The 17791-nt window shown below is 46.9% G+C and overlaps 1 protein-coding gene across 3 annotated transcripts in view; it reads left to right on the plus strand.

The window, feature by feature from the left end:
* The window catches only part of POLR3C (RNA polymerase III subunit C), a 38460-nt gene that overhangs the window by 8579 nt on the left and 12090 nt on the right, over positions 1–17791 (plus strand). For all 3 annotated transcript variants that reach the window (XR_013622416.1, XR_010983242.2, XM_068106673.2), the window contains exons 3-11: positions 39–221; positions 7413–7495; positions 7821–7925; positions 8084–8176; positions 8275–8355; positions 9510–9561; positions 12336–12396; positions 12556–12706; positions 17129–17230. Coding sequence is in view for 1 of the 3 variants with exons in the window: in XM_068106673.2 (XP_067962774.2) it covers positions 39–221; positions 7413–7495; positions 7821–7925; positions 8084–8176; positions 8275–8355; positions 9510–9561; positions 12336–12396; positions 12556–12706; positions 17129–17230 (911 nt within the window). In the remaining 2 variants the exon portion in view is untranslated. The remainder of the gene's footprint in view (positions 1–38; positions 222–7412; positions 7496–7820; positions 7926–8083; positions 8177–8274; positions 8356–9509; positions 9562–12335; positions 12397–12555; positions 12707–17128; positions 17231–17791) is intronic.

Consider the following 17791-nt stretch of genomic DNA (forward strand, 5'->3'; position numbering starts at 1 on the left):
CAATGTGTGTGGACACCTTTGACTTTGTTCTTTTGCAGAGGGCTGTGACGTTCAGTACAGTGAGGTGGCAAAAACGTTTTGTGACCTGGTCAATACACATTTTCTGCAGAAGTGTCCCCAGGTCATGGTTCCAGCGGTGGGGACGGCGGTGCAGGCTACTGCACCAACGCTGGAGTTGGAGGAAAGGGAGGCGTACACTATCCCGACCATCCCGCTCACTGGTAGGCAAAGATGAAATGTCGAGTGGGATGCTTTTGTTCATATTGTACCAGTCTGATCAATATGGGACCGATTTATTGGAATGGAGTCCAAGTTTGTTATGTGATATTAAAATGTACTAAACACTTGCAGTCAAACTATCCTTCCAGATTGTGCATGAAATCCTCTGAAATAGTGTTGAGTATTATGTGGTTTGAAGTTGGCACACAGCTTGGAGTTAGAGGCTATTATATGAACGTTTGTCAAAGTTTTTCTCTGACCATGAAAGACGGCTTGCACTGAATCGGTGAACAAGAATTCTGTAGGAGTTGCGGACAATGAGAGGGTAAAAACCTATTGACTTGTTCAAGGCTCCTTTATTTCCACAGAACTAAAACCCGACCGGAACTCATGTCTTTTTATATCCCCCATGACCCGATCCTCTTAAAGGGGCGTGGCTCCAACACCTGAGCGCACGCCACACCCATACCATCAATAGACCCACTGGTCCCGTGCTAGTGAATTAGGCCTCTATGGGGTATCCCCCACATGCGCCCCCCCAGAATTCACTTGCATGGGAAATGTCAGTTTTCGGGTGGCCTTAACCACCCGGCCGAAACGACCCCTGATGACCCGAGCAGGGACTGTTAGCGGCTTGGCGGTAGGCGGGCCAACCGGGGGCTTACCCGACGGGGGACGGCCCCGCCGTGCGGGTTGGGCCAACCGAGGGGGCTGGTCCAGGTCCAAGTGAGCCGGCTTGAGGCGGTCCACCGAAAGGTGGTCCGGTTTGCCGCTGATGTCGACCACGAAGGACTTGTCCCCGGCCTCCAGAACGTGGAAAGGCCCGTCATAAAGCGGCTGAAGCGGCCCCCAGTGTGCGTCACTGCGTCATGGCGAACAAAGACGTACTCCGCTGTACGTAGATCCGGCGGGACGTGGGCCTGAGGCAAACTATGTTGAGATGTCGGCCCTGGTGCAAACATCTTGGCATTCTTCCGGAGAACCGACCGCTGATGGGCAGCAGACCAGGGGCTTGTGGCGTCAGGAATGAACTCCCCGGGGACCCACAGCGGCTGGCCATAGACGGGCTCAGCGGATGAGGACTGTAGGTATTCCTTAGGGGCTGTCCTGCGGCCCAACATTACCCACGGGAGTCTGTTGGCCCAACTGTCATCCCGGAGGCTGGCCCTGAGAGCAGCTTTCATAGAGCGATGGAACCTCTCACACAATCCATTAGCCTGGGGATGATATGCAGTCGTGCGATGGAGCTTTACCCCCAACCCCTGGGCCACCGCACCCCAGAGCTCTGAAGTGAACTGGGGCCCCCTGTCTGAAGAGATGTCCGAGGGGGCGCCAAAACGGGCAATGCAAGTGCCGATGAACGCCCGGGCCACATCGGCGGACGTCGTAGATGTAAGCGGGACGGCTTCCGGCCACCTGGTGGTCCTATTGACCATCGTGAGGAGGTGGGTGAATCCCCGCGAGGGGGGAAGGGGCCCTACCAGGTCCACGTTAACATGGTCAAACCATCGCTCGGGCACTGCAAATGGCGCCAACGGGGCCTGGGTATGGCGATGCACCTTCGAGCGTTGGCACTCGACGCAGGTGTTGGCCCAGTCACGCACATCCTTCCTGATCCCATCCCAAACGAACTTCGCCGCCACCAACTTTTGCGACACCTTCCTGCCCGGGTGAGAAAGACCGTGGATGGCATCGAACACCAGCCGTCTCCAGCTGGTGGGTACGATGGGGCGAGGCTGTCCCAAAGAAACGTCGCACAGTAGTGTGGTGCCCATGTCCATGAACGGCACATCAGACAGTCGAAGCCCCGTGACCGCCGCCCTGCAGGCCTGGACATCCGGGTCGGAGATCTGATCAGCCACCATGTGGGCGTAGTCGATGCCAAGGTGAACCGCACCGGCTATGGACCGGGAGAGACAATCGGCAACCGTGTTATCCTTCCCAGCAACATGTTGGATGTCCGTCGTGAACTCGGAAATGAAGGAGAGCTGGCGTTGTTGGCGGGCAGACCACGGCTCCGAGACCTTGGCCATAGCAAAAACCAGGGGCTTGTGGTCCACAAACGCCGTGAATGAGCGGGCTTCCAACAGGTAACGGAAGTGTCGGACAGCTAGGTAGAGGCCTCGGAGCTCACGATCGAAGGTACTGTACTTTCGTTCGTTAGGGTGGAGCTGCCGGCTAAAAAAAAGCAAAACAAAGCAGGCCCCGTTGACCCACTGCTCGTGCACGGCGCCAACCGCGTAGTCCGAAGCGTCCGTGGGAAGAGCAATCGGTGCATTGGGCGACGGGTGCGCCAGCATGGTTGCGCTGGCGAGGGCCAGTTTAGCATCCGTGAAAGCCTTGGCCATCTCCTCGGTCCAGTCGATGGCGCATTTGGTAGGCTTGCCCTTGAGGGCCTCATAAAGGTGCCGCATCATCTGGGCCACACGGGGCACGAAACGATGGTAAAAGTGTTACGGATTTGTCACTTCCGTTGTGGTGGTTTGCATCCACTGTAAATATTTCTGATTCCATATACTAGTATTGCTTTCAAAAGGTTTACTGTTCATGAGCTGTTTTCAAAAGGTAAAAAAGTTAATGTTAAAAGAAACAGGAAACCGGATCGGGAACCGGAGGATGAGGAGAAAAGAGGGCTGAGCGAGAGAGGTCGGACAAGAAGCATAGCGGCTGCTTGGTCTGGAGTGAACGTTGGCGAGCCAGAGTCACTAGCGAACTTTCGGGTTTCCGGGAAAGGGATTCCTACGACAGAGTTGTCATCGCTGTGACCGGTCAACCTGCATGTCAGGTTTTGCGATCGATTTCAGGAGAGAATCATCGCCGTGCTGTGCGCCACGAGACCGGGTCGTCGACCATTTTGACTCGCGCAGGACTCGTGCTTCGCTCGCGGTTTCGTCTCTTTTCGACCATCTCCACCGCATTCAGACGTCGATCTGGGGCGTGTGTGTGACGTGGCTTTTTGAAGGTTAATTCGTCCATACCCGAGGGTGTGATCTCTCAGTCGCCTGTAGGGTGCCTTGGGATTTCCCAGGTGCCTTGAGGGCGCCTTTGTGCAGCTTCGGCTGTGTGACTGTATTTGCCATCCGCACGGGATGCTGGTCTCGATTGGACCTCGTTCTGGCGATCGCCGGAGCGAATCAATTTCGTCTCGAAGCCGAGAATAAGAGATATTGGGGAATGTTCGTGTTTCACTCACTTGGAGCACAGTGAGTTAAATATTACAAAACTGATGGTACCATCATAGGACATATTGATTGTACTTTTGAATACTATTATTGTTGTACTGTTATTCTTGTGTGATCTTAATACAATATTTGTTTGTGAGTAACAATTGGGGTGGCTTCTCCCTTGATCTTTGACATACAGAATAACACATTTTTCTGCCGTGACTCCTCTCGGGGCTCGGAGGTACACCCTGACCAGTGACCAGGGGGTCGGGGAGGAGCACGTAACAAAAGTTCACCATGCCCAAAAACTCATGCAAGGCCCTGACGGTGAGGGGGCGTGGAAAACCCTTCACAGCCTCCACGTTAGACGGCAGTGGGATGGCCCCCTCCCTCGTGATGCGGTGGCCAAGAAAGTCAATTGAGGCCACCCCGAACAAACACTTGACCGGGTTAATTATAAGGCCATGCTGACTGAGGCGTTCAAAGAGCGCTCGGAGGTGAAGCATGTGCTCCGTCCTGGAAGTGCTGGCGATGGGAATATCGTCCAGGTAGACAAACATAAACGGCAAGTCCCGTAACACGCTGGCCATCAGGTGCTGGAAAGCCTGGGCCACGTTCTTGAGCCCAAAAGGCATACGGAGGAATTTGAAAAGCCCGAACGGTCTAATCACCGTGGTCTTAGGAACGTCCTGCGGCCGGACGGGGACATGGTGGTAACCACGAACAAGGTCCACCTTACAAAAAAAAACTTTACCGGCCAAGCAGGCAGAAAAATCCTGGATGTGCGGGATTGGGTAGCGGCCGGGGATAGTGGCGTCGTTAAGGCAGCGGTAATCCCCGCACGGGCGCCAACCGCCACCCGGCTTCGGCGCAATGTGGAGAGGCGAGGCCCACGGGCTGTCGGACCGTCGCACGATGCCAAGACGCTCCAACGTGTCGAACTCCGCCTTTGCGACAGCGAGTTTCCCCGGGTCGAGGCGTCAGGCCCGGGCGTAGACAGGCGGGCCGGTGGTCGGAATGTGATGCTCCACCCCGTGTCTGACGACAACGGCTGAAAAGGTGGGCCGTGTAAGGGCCGGGAACTCGGCGAGGAGGCGGGCGAACTCATCAGAGGTCGAGAACGCGCAAGCAAGCCTCGTTGAGGCGGACCCGCTCAGCGAGCATGGAAGTGAACTGAATGTCTCCGTGTTAATGAGGCGCCGATTTTTAACATCCACCAATAGGCCATTGGCGCAGAGGAAATCAGTGCCCAGCAAGGGGGTGGACACCCTCGCCGTGACAAAATCCCACGTGGACCGCTGCCCGCCAAAACACAGTGCCACGTTTCGTTTACCAAAAGTCTGAATGGCACTGCCGTTGGTGGCTTCCAGGGTGGGGCCGTGACTCCCGGCGTCCCGGTCCAATGCCAACGCAGGCAGAACGCTCACCTGGGCACCTGTGTCGCAGAGGAAACAACGTCCGGAGTCGGTGTCCAAAATGAACAACAAACTGACCGAACGGCCGATGCTCATGGCAGTTAACGAGCGCCGGCCACCCCGTTTCCCGACTCGCTGAAGCTGCAGGGAGGCCGGCATGCCTAGGCTTTGGGACCAAACCTTGCATGGTAAAAAGACAAGCCTGGGAGCTTCCGCCGCTGGGCCGTAATGGCGGCCACAACGGTGCCCGCCAGCGGCGTAGGCTCGACGGGGCCGGGGTCCCATGCCACCACACTGCATTGTTGTCTGGCGGAGAAAAACTTGTCTGCTTCCCTGGCCAGGGCGTGGAAATCCTTAATGGGCGAGTTGGCTAAGGCTGACCATACCTGTCCTGGCAGCTGCTGCAGGAACAGCTCCTTGAAGAGAAAACATGGCCGGTGGCTGCCCAGGAGAGACAACATGTGGTCCATCAGCTCTGACGGCTTGGAGTCGCCCAGCCCGAGTAGAGAAAGGAGCTGACGGGCGCGCTTGGCCTCAGTGAGCTCGAAGGTATCAAGCAGCAGGGCCTTTAGCGTCTCGTACTTGCCGCCCTCCGGAGGATCCTGGAGAAGGCTCACCACCCTGGTCGCAGTGAAGCCGCTGAGTGCAGACACGACATAATAATACTTTGTGTTGTCAGCAGAAATGCTCCGAATGGCGAATTGGGCCTCAGCTTGTGCGAACCAAATGGCAGCCTGTCGTTCCCAAAACTCCGGCAGTTTGATCGAAACTGCGCTTGTCGCCATGTTCGTTCAAAGCTCCGAAATCGTTCAAGAGCAAGACGGGGTCACCAATGTAGGAGTTGCGGACAACGAGAGGGTAAAAACTCATTGACTTGTTCAAGGCTCCTTTATTTCTACAGAACTAAAACCCGACCGGAACTCGTCTTTTTATATCCCCCATGACTTCTGCCAGATCCTCTTAAAGGGGTGTGGCTCCAACACCTGAGCGCACGCCACACCCATACCATCAATAGACCCACTGGTCCCGTGCTAGTGAATTATGCCTCTATGGGGTATCCACCACAATTCCATCTTTCTCTTCTTTAATAATCCTATGTTCTGATGGAAACGCTGCACTCTTGAAACTCTTTCACGAGCCTCGACTACTATTCAAACTTTGTGTCCTCGGGATACTGTTGTTAAATGTTATAGTCTGGTTCATTTTCTTTGGTAAACTCTGAAGCTGTTATAAATTTCACCCTGAAGCCTTCCATTCTTGAGTATAATGGGAAAACTATATATTCCAACTTGGCATTAGATTTGCAGCTTTGAATATTTGAATATATGCAGCTTCATACATGACAGAAACCAACTTGTTTTCCAAAATGTATGTGGCCAAGCGAGTGGGTTGAGATACACAAGGAGGAAAGGAGGAATAATACAAAAAAATAAACAGTGGGGAGTGACAGTCCTTGGGAATCCCATTCTTGTCTTGGCATTCCAATGTTGGCAAACAGGAACAACAAGCTGGGAAGCAGGAGCACCAGCCTACAGTGTGGAGCGATACTCGATGGAACTCCGTATGAAAGCCTTGTACACTGTGATGAGCTCCTTATGGCTCAGGGATTCCTTATATCTGTGGTGAAGACCCAAACGGAGGCTCGCCTCTGGTGCCAGTTTGGTAATATCCTCCCACAGCAGGGTATGACAGATAGTGGCGCAAGCAATTATAGGGACTGCTCCTCTTCAAGTGGCTGTCCAGAAAAGTAGATTCGGTAGTTTTATTGTTGATACTTGTCGAGAGACAAGGTGGTAGTGTGTGACTCGCTGGTGTTATTTGGCATGTTCCATGGAACTGACAAGCGGCTTACCTTGTCCAGGTCTAATGAAAGGGATTCAACAGCGGCCGGCCTTTCATAAGTGTGATGTATCTTTTTACCCAGGGTACAGCCATTGACAATATGGTAAAGGTAGTTCTCAAGAAAATCCAATGCCTTGTGGAACTCCAGCCGGAAAGGAAAGATTATGGGAAAGGACAATATGAAGGGCCACCCACTGCTTCCACTCATGGAGGAAATCGCACAATCTCTTGATGCCACATTTACTGAACAACAGCTAAGCCATTTGTCCTGTTCTTGTTGTTTTCCTCCCCAGTATTGTTACCTCCGCCACCGAGCGTGGGCTCCGAGCGTTAGGTTTTCACCATTGCCTGTCTGCTTGTTTGTGAGCAGGATATCTCAAAGTTATGGTTGGGTTCGGATGAAACTTGTTGGACATGTTTGGTGTGTGACGATGAAGAATTTATTCGATTTTGGTGAAAATCCGGATACGATGAGTTTTTTAAATTTATTTGGAAGTGATTCTGCACCAGTTCAGAGATCAGGCCAAAAATGATTTATAGCACAATATCTCAAACAGTTGTGGACGGATTCATATGAAACCTGGTGGATGATTTTGGTAGGTGACAAGAACTAGCCGTTTAGAATTTGGTTACAGTCCGGATGCAGATCAGGCCTATCACTGGGATACAAAACATAAACTGATCATCCTGACAGAGGTAAGCACTCTAACGAGTGCTGTTCTAGTTTGATGTATGTAATGCACTAACGGGTGTTGTGATTCATCTTGCAAAGGGCGAGGAAAGCGACGGCACTTATCATTGGATCATGACGAGGAGCAACCATTGGTGAAGAAGGCAAAGAAAAGCATGGAAGAGGTGTGGATGGAACAGGGGGCGTTTTATTCTGTCGTTGGTGAGATGTGGCAAACTTCAGGCAATACTGTTTGTTTTGTTTTTGTATGGACAACACCGAGACGAGTGCATTCCAGAAAATTAAATTTGGAAAAAGGTATTTAGGAGGGGGTTGGAAGGTGGTTGTGCAAGGGGGTGGGATCAGTACTGAGTGACATCATAATGCTTTCGTTATCCATGTGGGGTTGAGGATTGATCTCGGTACACAAGATGGTTATGAGATGGAGGGAATATATTGGGGCCTTTAACTGGAATTTCAGACATTGATAGGTATTATTTGTGGTTGCAGATACCCCCAGATGATGGTATATATTGGCATGTTAACTTTGAACGCTTCCACCAGTTCTTCCGTGACCAGGCCATCGTATCCGCGGTGGCGAGCAAACTGGACAAGGTAAGCGCTGTGTGCCTGTGGTGCACGGTTTTTGCCACACTTGAATGTGGACGTGATTGGGGTTCCGTGGAGGAACCTCCACAGATTTGCACGGGTAAATGAGAGCCATGAATTGACACCATGTTGCTGTGTAACATAATCGAGCTCGTTTCTTAAAGACAGCCGGTGAGATTGTAAGGACAATGCTGCGTCTGAGTGAGCTTACGACAACGGGCAATGCTGCCGTCACACAGCCAATATCATCCCTTGAGGTGCTACAAGGTCTTGCGTGGTATGGTGTGGTTAATATTATTTAGTTCTGACTGCATGTATGCATGTGCTCATGCGTGTTTATTTTATGTACGTGCAGATTTTACATGCTTTGCCCATGGAAAACCAGATGACTAAGCCTGTGCTGGACCAATACCTCAGCCTATTGGTCGATGACTCGGTAGGCAACTCCTTGGCGTTTTGGATCAACAGAATACACCATACCAAGTCGTCGTTTTTGGTTGTTTTGTATGCACATCTGCCGTGATGTTACTAGATGGTTGGTGGATTTCTGCTCTGTAATCAATCAAGTTTAAATTAAACAATAGAGTTGAACAATCAAAAAAAAAAGTGGCAGTTGATTTTATGGGTATAGCAGAAGCAGAAACTGGTCTTCATGAATGTTTTTGTATGAATGTGAAATCAATACATATTACACTTTATATTATTATTATTTTGGCATTTGTGCACAGGTGAAATTGTTTAATAGCTCTGTTTGCTCGCTTCCCTCCGGTCAAGCATGTACGCACATCCACGTCACGGCCAGGGTTCAGTTAATACATGAATGTAAGAGATTTTAATTTAATGACAATTCAATAGTTTGGAATAGGGAGTGTTTAAAAAGTTTGTAATAGTCTTATGTTTGTTTTGTCGTGTGGACCTCTCTTGCGAGGTGCTGCTCAAAGGTAGGTTCAGTGTTGCCGCTAAAGTCTTGTAGCGAGGATTGGCCAGAACAGTGTTGTTAATACTCTTGTATTGTCTCATAAATGTTTCCTTTTAAAACATGATGGCGTTTGCCTATTATTTGATTTTAGTTTGCATTCTTTATTTCATTTGCTGAAAAAGGGCTATGGAGATCGTTCTTGGGGAACTCACATGTAGTTAACTCTCCCGTGGTTGGGGGATCCCACCCGTGGTTGGGGGAGCCCGCCCGCCGTATGGAAGTCCGTCCGCCATACGCCAGCCTGCCCACTGGTGCACAAAGTTGAACATAGGTGCAAAATAATGAGGAACAAACACTCCAAGCAAACAATATTGCCGCTGAGTAACTTTGCCGTCTTCCTGTTCAATGTCTTATCATCTATCACTCGTATGCTTCTTCTTCAACACAATAGCATAACTGGCTCCCCGACTGATCCGAGTGGAGGTTCCACAATCGCCCATTACCATATTAAGGGCCTCACTCGTTGAGGTTGTCAAACGTGCTCTGTTCAATGGTGGCAACATGCTAATGTGACAATTCATTATGTGAGTGTATCAAGAGTGTGTTAAACACTTCTATAAATCAACCTTTTTTTGTATTGTTTGTAAATTGGAGGTGTGTGTGTGTTGCAGATGGAAGTTATGAGCAAATATTCTGAAAGCAGCGGAGGCTCTTATGTTGTCAGTATCCTTTTGACAAGGTCATGTAAATGCTTGTCTGGATGGAAATGCTTGTTAAGCATTCAATTCTATCTTTGTAACAACTCTTGTTGTCCCGTTCATGGTATATTTGTCTCCAGAAGGGGTTACACTATTTGTAGAGCTACTAATGGTTGTTTGAAGGGGTATTTCTTTATTTATTACTTTTTCCTCTTGTATGACAGGCCAGAAGTTTGGAAGCAAGTTTAGGTTTAAAAATGCATACTTGGTATGTAAGATTTCTGGTTCTCATAACATAAGAATATGTTCCCTTGGTGGATGATAAACTCTTCAACAACTAGAACGGCACTTGGTAGAGCGCATACCTCTGCCACGCTGAACACTTTACATTTTGTATCCCACTGATTGGCCGGATCTGTATCTGGACCTGAACCAAGATTTATTAGGCTTGTACCTGTCACCAACCCACCTCATCCAACAAATTTTGTCTGAATCCATCAACGAGCTTTTGAAATATCGTGCTATACAGTATATTGTTTTTGGCCCTATCTTTCAATTGTGAAGAAACCGGATCCAGATCTTCACCAAAATCGAATCGATTCTTCCTTGTCGCACATCTAAAGTGTCCACCAAATTTTGTCTGAATCCGTCCATAACTTGAGATATCCTGCTTACAGACAGACAGACAGACAAACAGACACGGGTGAAGACGGAACCTCCATCCACCTTTGGTGTCGGAGGTAATACGTCAGACACCAGAAGGTACCAGATACCTTTGTGAAAACCTCTGATAGTTATATTTGTACATTTTTCTATTAATTGCATACAAATTTCCTACTTTATTTCCCTCAACTCCCACACACCTTTATACCACATTTATCTCTAGAGTACAGTCGTGGCCAAAAATATTGGCACCCTTGCACTTTTTTTCAAATAACTCACAATTTTCTTGAAAAATAAGTTGAAATTGACAAAAGTATTTTGTCTCCACAATTCTTTATTTCACTGTTAATATTACAGAAACCTTGTTTTTGATTCAGAACTTAAAATATCCTTTTAAATCGGAAAATAAAAAGAAATGGCAGTGACAAAATTATTGACACCCTCGACTTAATATTTGGTGGCACAGACTTTGGACAAAATAACTGCAGTCAAGCGCTTCCTATAAAACCATGAATGAGCTTCCTACACCTCTCTACTGACAGTTTGGCCCACTTTTATTGTTCAAACTGCTCCAGTTCTCCCAGATTTGAAGGGTGTCTTCTCCCAACTGCTGTTTTCAGATCTCCCCACAGGTGTTCAATGGGATTTAGATCTGGACTCATTGCTGGCCGCTTCAGAACAGTCCAGCGTTTTGTCTTGAACCATTCTTTTGCTTTTTGAAGTGTGTTTGGGGTCATTGTCCTGCTGCAAGACCCATGACCTTTGATGGAGACCTAGCTTTCTGACACTGGGTTGAACATTGCGCTCCAAAATGCCTTGGTAATCTCCTGATTTCATGATGCCATGCACACATTTAAGGCACCCAGTGCTAGAGCCAGCACAGCAACCCAAAAACATCATTGAACCTCCTCAATGCTTGACTGTAGGGAGAGTGTTCTTTTCTTTGATGGCTTCATTTTGTTTTCTGTAAACATAGAGATGATGTGCTTTATCAAAAAGCTCGAATTTGGTCTCATCTGTCCACAGGACATTCTCCGAGAAGGATTTTGGCTTGTTCAGGTGTGTTTTGGCAAACTCCAGTCAGGCTTTCTTATATCTCTCCTCAGCAGTGGGGTCCTCCTGGGTCTCCTACCATAGAAGCCCCTTGCATTGAGTTGGCGACAGATGGTGCGAGTTGAAACTGTCGTGCCTTGTGTCTGAAGGTCAGCTTGAATCTGTTTGGCAGTTGATCAAGGTGCTTTCACCACCATTCGAACAATCCTTCGCTGCAATCTTCGATCAACTTCTCTCTTGCGGCCATGTCCAGGGAGGTTGGCTACAGTGTCATGGGCCTTAAACTTCCTGATAACATTGCGTATGGTGGACACAGGAACATCAAGGTCTTTGGAGATGAACTTGTAGCCTTGAGATTGTCCATGCTTAGCTACAATCTTGTGTCTGACCTCTTCGGACAATTCTCTGGTTTTCTTTCTTTTCTCCATGCTCATTGCGGTACACACAGTGACACGAAACAGCAGAATGACTCCTTTTCTCCATTAAAACTGGTTGAATGAGTGATTTTTATATTGCAGGCACCTGCAACTCACCACAGGTGAGTTCAATTCCAAAGTAAAGGAGAATCATCTGCTTGACATCTAATTATTTCTAACAACTTCTAAAAGGTGCCAATAATATTGTCTGGGCCATTTTTTGACTTCTTTGTGGAATAAGCTAAGATTTAGTAATTTTTTCAGCTTTTTTTGTTTTGTTCCACTGCAAACCAAAGAAATACACATGTGGATACCAAAAGATTTTTTAATTTCAACAGTTTTCTGGAAGAAATGGTGCATTATTTGAAAAAAAGTGCAAGGATGCCAATATTTTTGGCCACGACTGTCACGCTGAGCTGTAAGCATGCTCCTTACCTGCATCAACCAGATAGATTACGTATTTTACGGTCCCCGATATGTATTACAGTCAATCCCTTGGAGAATCCATTATAAGGGTTTGGTTCATCAATGTTTGATTCTTTCAGCATGGATATTTTAATCATTTTGCATACAAGGCTTCCATTACAAATTAGATTCATAATGTCGGCAGAGTATGGATTACCATGATCTTCCTGAGTGTCGGACAACCTTGATGACCGTTTACCAGATTTACACAGGTGTCTGCATACCCTCGCACAATGCTCGCTCGTATCGATTGTGCAAGAACGGTGAGTGGTCATCCGGTCGGTATTCTGAGAGTTCCCCCATTTTGCTTCATATTGCAACCTGATAATCTGGGATTTATCACATGGATAAAATATGGGATGTTGAGGATTGTAATGACCTGTTTGCAGTCACGTGATGATCATTCCAAGGTGACGTTGCAGGTTTGGTTCCCGACCTGCACGTATTTTCCGTTTGCTCCTTTCCAAGAGGCACCTGGAGCAGAAACAGGTGGAGGACTTTGCCATGATACCATCCAAGGAGGCAAAGGAGATGCTTTACACCATGCTGTCAGAGAACTTCATCAGCTTGCAGGTGTGCTGAGGTTTTAGAAGATTGTTATGCTTCCGCTGACAAAGTCGCCAGAGGCATAATGTTTTCGGGTTGTCCGTCCATCCGTCTGGGCTAAACCTAGTTTTTCTCAGCAACCATATGTCTGATTGAGACGAAACTTTCAGGGTAGGAGTGACACCCATGCAGAATGTTTTTATGATAATTGTGACGTTATAGGTCACGTGGTATGGCAGCCATCTTGGATTAAAAGCAAATAATTAAAAAAATTATTGGAAACCGCTGAATGGAAAAATTTGAAACTTGGCACATTGCAAGTACTTGCAATTGGGAACAAAAGCATGATAATGATGACATGGTATACCAGCCAAAAATGTTTTAATCAAATTCCTTATCCTAAAAATCTGAAATTGTATGCACATGATCTATGACCCATTTGTATTGAAATATTAAATTTATGACATCATAGGTCACATGGTTTGGCAGCCATATTGGATTCAAGGAAAATATTAAATAATTATATCTCTGAAACCGCTCACCCTATCGATGCGAAATTTTACAAATATCATCTAACAGCACTGTTGCATATAGTTTGAAAATGATGATGTCATAGGTCACGTGATTTGGCAGCCATCTTGGATAGAAAAACGAACGTATCCGATCAACACGAAACTTCACAAACGTGATCCCCTACCCATACATATGCAGAATGATGGCATCTACCCGTTGTCGGACAATGCAGAGGCATATTGGTGACACAGTCGCATTGTTCTAGTTTTTACTTCTTGAGGACGAATCGGAACATTTTAAATGCCGGATTGGAGTTGCAAGCTTGAACAATTGTGTCATTATTGATCACATCCTTCATGCAGGTTTGTTACCTCAACCACCGAAGGTGGGTGTAGCTTATGTTTTTTCCGCTGTTTGTCTGTGAACAGAATATCTCGAAAAGTTGTGGCCGGATTCAGGCAAAATTTGGTGGAGAGGTTGGGTATGTGACGAGGCTGAAATTATTAGATTTTGGTGAAAATCTGGATCGGAATCTGAGAATTTAAAAGTGATTCTTCACAATTGAATGATGGCAATATTTAGCAGGACATCTCGAAAAGTTATGGACGGATTCGGACGAAACTTGGTGGACAGGTTGGATGTGTGACAAGGAAGAATTGATTCGATTTTGGTGAAGATCCGAAAAGTTGTGAACGGATTATGACAAAACTAGGTGGATGAGTTGGTTAGGTGACAAGAACAAGCCGATTCGATTTTAGTTCAGGTCTGGATTTAGGTCTGGCCTATCAGTGGGATACAAAATGTAAACTGCTCAGCCTGGCGGAGGTATGCGCTCTACTAAGTGTTGTTCTAGTTACTAATATAATTATGTTGTTGCCAGTCTGAGTAACTTGATATTTATTTATTTTTGGATCATTTTGGGTTAATTGCATCCCCTGAAAAATATTACTTTACATCTACCATACAAGTACCTGTTTTTCTTTTTGGATTTTTTTTGTATACATGGTTGAGACTCTTGGAAGAGCAACGATACAGAATGGATCAGGACACAACATAATGACAGGTTTAGGGACAAAATATTGGGAGACTTGGAGAAACGAGGGAGGTGGGGAAGAATGAGGAGTAGGGGAGGACACGTGGTGGACAGGATGGATACAGAAGTAAACTCTCAGGAAGAAAAGAGGGGGGCTTGAGGGGGTTGGAGGTTAATGGGGGTATAAAAAATTCATGGTTTTGGGTGGGAGATGATCTGAGATTGTGGTGAACAGCTGTCTTGAATTACCTGTTGTGTAGTTGATTGAAATACTTCGAACATGCCTACACGCAGCATCTCTACACACCTCTGTTTTGCTCCACAGTGGAACTCCCTTCCATTTACTTTTTTTTCTCCACAATATCTAAGCTCGTGGAAGAGCCAGATGACAGAGATTATGAACTCGCATTGAGGCAGTGGGGACAGCTCTTGGACACAATAAGCACAGGAATGAACGAAGATGGAGAGAGAGACAGAAAAGAGCAAACGCAGCAACTTGTATGGAAGAAGGTGGGGTTAGGAATGGTTAATGGGGGTGCACCACCATATTGAATACCTAGACCTAGAGTGAAGCGTGGGATAGCACAGCCTCAGGAAGGGGGTTTTGCACATGGGAGAAGTGAGGAACCAAGGAGTTGAGGTGTGTACCTTGCCGGGATTTTGGATGAGGGGGTTATAGGAACACGTATATTGTCGTGTCGCCGGTGATTAAGATCACTGGCGGCAGATAGCCGAAATGAGCCTTAACTCCGTGGTGTATTTCGAACTTTGCGGGGTTATCTTTTCATGTGCACGGGAAAGGCCCGAAGCCTTACCTGATCGGAGGGCTGACGCGGGCTTATCTCTTGACCCACAAATACAAAAACGAACAGGACAATAAATTGAACGTCAACAAATAATGACTTGATGAAAATAAATGCGGTAATAAAATGAATGGTGAGGTAAACCTATAATCCAACTGCAAGAGGTCTCCGAGCAGACTCGTATACAGACAAGGGGAAAACGAAAGTAAAAATAAATAATGGCTTTTTTTATAGTGCCGGCACTTATCTCTCTCAATGAGGTCGTTGAAGGAAATGGCAGTTCAAGGTGGCCCGGAACCGCTCCAACAATGGCGCGGAGTCACTTCACAGCGCCACGTACATGAGGAGCCTAGAGCCCCACAAAAATGTCGCCCCCACCTTCTCCTCACAGGCAAACAGGCCACGGAGACTAACACTACTCTTTAGCAGCACAAATGCCCCAAACCAGAAACAGCCACAGCCGAGCGACCCGAAAAGACCAAGAGCCAAGAGACCAAGTGTGTCCGCTCGCCACCAACCCAGAACCAAGAGAGAGCCAGAGAGGGGAAAACGCACCTTCCCCTCTTCTAGCTGATGTCACATTTGAACCAATTCCCACGTCCCACCACTTCAGTCCATGGCCATGACCAATTGTTCCCCTCGGGGTGGGGCCTCACGGCCTTTCTTGACGCCCATCGAGAATGTTCGGGGCGGGGTTCCCTTACCGATCGGCAAATGTGCTGGGTTTCTGTCAGTGTGGTTGTGGCAATGTGCCGATTGCATGGCTGGCCGAGTGAATTTTATAAGAACAAAGGGAAAATTACAGGAGGCGTTACACACTGGGGATTATTAACCATAAGCCTTATTTAACTAGCACAAAACTATCCTCCTTATGGCGACATGCAAACGCTCTTACACACACACTTGACCTTCTTAATACATAAATTCTTCTTTTTCGCTGCATACAGTACATTCTAAGCTGTACATTCCTAACTTTCCTAAGGTATTTCTTCATCTACCCCCACAAATGTAACAATATTCTGGAGATGCTGGAAAGGATCAGAGCACTGAGGGAGCAGAGGGATCCAGACTGGAGGAGAAGTAGTAATGAACAGAGACCACCGACCCACATGCGATGTGAGAGCAACAGACCTTTTCCTTCGGCCTCGTCCTGGGAGATTCCAATTATGTTGAGAATGTTCGCTTTTTATTATTTATCAACTTACAAGATTGATTGAAAGATTATTGAAAAACACCTTCTGTTATGTTAAGGTCTTTAATGATTACTTACACTGCATTGAGATCATCACATGTAAACTCGACTATATTGTACTTTTTTAATGTCCCCAAATATTCATTACTACTACCAACACTACTGCAAATACTACCAATATTTTCATAGCTCCAATTATGCCCACCACCTTATTGGTTCAGCCAGGAAAATAATTTGGAGAAAAATAGTCTTTTTGAGAACCATCTCGCCAGACCTGCCGTTCGACTTGACATGGCAATAATTTCTAATTTGCTCAGGGTGCGGGTAATAACGTGCCTAGACACCTACTCTTTGTGAAGTACACCGTGGAATTTTTAACATCCACCATCTAATGCCTGCATGCGAGACAACACATTTAACGTCCATCTGAGGGGCCGCATACACATTGACAAATCCCCCGGCATGCGGAAGGCCGGGACGACAGTTCATAGCTGGGTCGGGGTTCAAACCCAGGCTAGGTGGCTCAAGGGAAGTGTGATACCCCTGCATCATTGTGTCAGACTCTCATTCTAAATGCTTTGATTTTTCTTTTTAAGAACTCCATTATCCAATGAAAACGCTGGAGGTGGTTTGAAAATTACATGTTCTAACAATAGCAAGTGAAATGAGCTTTCACATAGAGCATGAGTGAGAATAAGGAAATTGCACAAATTGATTCTGAGGAAAGGTTGGGAAATGTATCCGTATCTACAACTTGTTTTACTGGGTGAAATAATAGGAGGAGGTTGTAATAACAGCTGATTGTATTTCTGTTTGAGTTCAGCAATCTTACCAGTGTATAGTTGGGGTCACCGTGATTCTTGTTTTGCTGTTTCTCACCTACTGTATTTATTTGGTTTTTCCGTCAGGAGCTCCCCAAAACGCCCGATTTTGCCCCGGCACGCACGTTCTACTTGTACACGGTGAAGGTCCAGTCAACTGCACGCATGACCCTACAGCGATGTTACAAGGTAGAGAAGAGAGTGCTGCTTATTGAGCCAGTTTCCTGTGCTCCGAGTCCGGTATCTTGAACGTGATCTTTCACTGATGTCACATACACTACCGGTAAAAAGTTTTAGAACACCTCAATTTTTCCAGTTTTTATTGAAATTTACACAGTTTAATGTCTCAATGTACTCTAGAATTAAGCATAGAACAAATAAACAATTGGAGATAAAAAAATAAATCATAGAATCATTTTGTTTAACAAAATTTAATTTAAATTTTTGACTCAGCAAAGTCGCCACCTTTTGCAGATATAACCGCCGAACACACTCGTGGCATTCTTTCTACAATGGAAATCAAATATTGTTCGGGAAGTTCTTCCCAACACTGTTGCAGAAGTTCCCACAAAGGTGTTGCACTTGTAGGTTGCTTTGCTTTCACCCTTCTGTCCAGTTCATCCCAAACCAGCTCGATGGGGTTTAGTCTGGAGACTGTACTGGCCATTCCATGATTTGAAGCCTACCGTCATATTCTTTTCCTCGAAGGTAGTTTTGGCATAGCCTGGAGGTGTGTTTAGGGTCATTATC

The sequence above is a fragment of the Myxine glutinosa genome, chromosome 2 (assembly GCF_964187855.1).
Source record: "Myxine glutinosa chromosome 2, kmMyxGlut1.1, whole genome shotgun sequence".
NCBI classification, from domain to species: domain Eukaryota; kingdom Metazoa; phylum Chordata; class Myxini; order Myxiniformes; family Myxinidae; genus Myxine; species Myxine glutinosa.